This window comes from Fragaria vesca, linkage group LG2, assembly GCF_000184155.1.
Source record: "Fragaria vesca subsp. vesca linkage group LG2, FraVesHawaii_1.0, whole genome shotgun sequence".
NCBI classification, from domain to species: Eukaryota; Viridiplantae; Streptophyta; class Magnoliopsida; order Rosales; family Rosaceae; genus Fragaria; species Fragaria vesca.
Window position 1 is genome coordinate 9,555,237 of NC_020492.1, and position 3,088 is coordinate 9,558,324.

Consider the following 3,088-nt stretch of genomic DNA (forward strand, 5'->3'; position numbering starts at 1 on the left):
CAATATCCAGACTATAAGTATTGATGATTCAGATGACTGAGTCATATTTTGTACGTTGTTTATGCAAACCAAGGACTTGTTACCTTACTAGATCAGCTATACAAGTTAATAGTTTCATTTGTTTGTTCTATTCTCTGCTATACTTTTACAGCCAAGAGACAATTTTCTACATAAACTTCATGTCAAGCGGATAGATTGTATATGAGAATTATCCTGCATCTCACTTTAAGAATGATGATTTAAGTTTTAAACAAAATCAAAACTGTTCATCCAAAAGCATCACTTGCAATCAAGAAGTAGAAGCTTTCCCTGCTATTACTTACTCAAAGCACCAAATCTTATGTACAAGGTGGTTGAAAAAGCGTAGCGAAAAAAATTCAAGCATGACTTGCAGTTCATCAGCAAAACAAAAACATTTCTTGGTAATGTGGATTACCTAATCTATGCTTGCACACGTTCTATCGATCACCTTAGAATCAGTTCTATATGATTGTCTTGATGGAGAAGTGGATGCCCTTGAAGAACTATGTCCGAAAAAGCTTAGCTTGCCAATTTTCTTAGAGAAGGAACTCATAAACTTATGAGAGTTGGACTTTTGCATATCCCTCTTCATACAGACATGCTCTCTCTCAAGATCATTTAGTCTCATTCGTAACCGAGCTAGCTCAAGTTTTAGCTCACGGTTTTCTCGCCGTAATGATGCATAGTTGTCTCGAGGAGACATTGCTGCACTGAGAGCACCACTGCTGATCCTCCATGACTGGTGCATTGGCTTGTGTTCATCTTCACCATTAGAGCACCCCAAGGAATTTCTGAGCCTTATTTGCTCAAAATAAAGAACTTGTACAATCGACTGGAGAGGAAGGCGCTCATTCTGTGCAGCATGTGCTCCGGCTTCTTGAGAGAGCTTTTGGAAATCAATTAGCTTGCAGAGCTTCTTCTTGTCAGTATCTGATAAGCTTTGATGGGCCTGTCACAGAAAAAGACTTGTTAAATGAAATTTCACCGCAATGAAACTTGAATGATAAGTTGGCAACTAGAAAACAAGACTATAGAGCATAACCAATACATATTGGATAATTCTGAGGAAAGGATGATAAAGACATACTTTCAAATAGATGTCGATGGCTCGATATAAGCCATCATGAACAGTTCGTGCATGTTCAGGCAAAGCATCAGCAATGACTAGGAATTTAGCAAGCTTGAGGTTTGCATCAGGAGCAATCTCAGAAAGGTAGTTGTCCACTAATTTTGAAACCTTAAAAAGTGCAGTCTGGGAAGGCGAATGAGGACTATCAGATTCAAAAACAGAACCATCTTCCATTTCTTCTTCACTATCCTCTTGCTGAGAAAAATTAATTAAAATCCTATGCACCGTATCCACATCAAACAAAGTGTCACCAGAGTGCTTGAAAGATGGTATCAGAAGATCATCAAGAGTAGAAATGTCCAACTGAGACCCAATCCTCCTCTCCAGATCAAGTCTGCAAGCAATTGTGCAATCAAGAATCACTGCACTTCGCAAAAGCCCGAAAAGGAAATTGATTGGAACAGCAAGTTTCTCAACAGGCAGGAGGCTGACAATGGCTTCAACCACAAGTTTTTCATTCCCTGTTGAAACTGAGATTACATCAACTTTTGTCTGGCCAGGTGGATTCCATAAGCTGGACTTCTTTGTCAACTCCTTCTGAGCATAGTTCATCAGGGATGCACCAATACTCTCAGGGCGAACTCCACGACACTTCATGGCTGTTATGACTCTTTGGTACAAGTCAACTCGTAGGCCAGATAGATCTTCTATCCACCAGTCCCCATCACATTTGGCTTGCCTGTTCATGTGGAGCCTCCCTGAGCTGCTATACTCCAACCGCGAGAAGCTTGAAGCAATTTGCTCCACACAGGCCTTTGAGGCTATTGCATCTATGCAGCGGCTAACTACTCTTAGCTCATCAGCTAGAGGAAGTAAAGCCTCACATTGTTGCAAAACTTCAACACACATTTCAAGACTCTTGCAAACAATGCTTTCGAGATACTCTTCAGCACGCGAGCCAAGATTATCTTTTGAGAACTCTTCTGTCATCTCAAGAAAATCGGATATACAACACAGCTGCGCAACATTTGCTGAAGTGATTTCAAAGTTAATACCGTAACAGAATTTTGCTGCCAACTCAAATGTTTCAGCGCCTCCTGGTAGATTAAGAAGCTCCACCCTTGAGATATCAGAATCTCTATGTTCAGCAACTAGCTTCCTGATGCGTCCACTTCGAGAGACAAGAGGGAACTGCATTCCAAGATAACATTAGATCATAAGTGCATGAAGAAACTGAGAATCCGAGTCACCTGTTATAGACTCAAAACATATTCTTTCTCATAAAAAATCGTTGCAATTTCTTCTGATCAGTATCTTTCCAAGAAGAAAGTTATGAAGAATTGCAGAATCAATAGCAAGTAGTCACCTTATGCAGTGAGAAAGCCCCTCCATTCACTTCTATTGTAATATCACTTGGAACATCCCGGAAAATCCTACATAACATTAATAGCCAAAGATTAATCCATGCACCATGAAAGCATCTGAATTAGGACTACTTAAATAGTAAGCATACGAATCATAATAGAACTTACACCCAAGAAACCATTAAGAACAGAAAAACTGTGAAAAGAACAGTATTGGTACTATAGAAAACAGTAATCCCAACTCAGCTACAAGTTTATAACAACAAGAGAGAGAAAGAGAAGCGAAAACGAAAACACAAGAACTAATAAAGGCAGAATGAAAAAAGAAAGAAAACAAAGTCTGCAACTGTCTGTGATGAACAGAACTACAGAAGTACTAGTACAACAGAAGTAAATAACAAGATCTAAGCACAAACAGATATTAAACACACAAATTGAAGTACCAGTACGTTGAACAAGAAAAGCGCAAGTATGTACTGGGGTGAACCAGAACATGAAAACACAGCAATAGAAAACAAACCATTCGTTCTAATCGACCAAAAAAAAAAAAAAAAAAAAAAAAAAAACCAGACCATTCGTTATATCTGTGCTGCCTGGCACTCTTAGCCAAAGGGAGCTGCTGCGGGTGGTGGTG

The 3,088-nt window shown here is 39.3% G+C and overlaps 1 protein-coding gene across 1 annotated transcript; it reads right to left on the minus strand.

Annotated features, from left to right (window-relative positions):
• Window positions 1-379: 379 nt before the first annotated feature.
• Window positions 380-2,663, minus strand: LOC101295092 (BTB/POZ domain-containing protein At5g48800-like). The gene is made up of 4 exons (XM_004290163.1): window positions 2,623-2,663; window positions 2,457-2,523; window positions 1,109-2,281; window positions 380-970 (listed from the first exon to the last, which is right to left on the minus strand). Exons 1-4 carry the CDS (start codon window positions 2,634-2,636, stop codon window positions 437-439), a joined length of 1,788 nt encoding a protein of 595 aa, XP_004290211.1. The 5' UTR covers window positions 2,637-2,663; the 3' UTR covers window positions 380-436.
• Window positions 2,664-3,088: the final 425 nt, after the last annotated feature.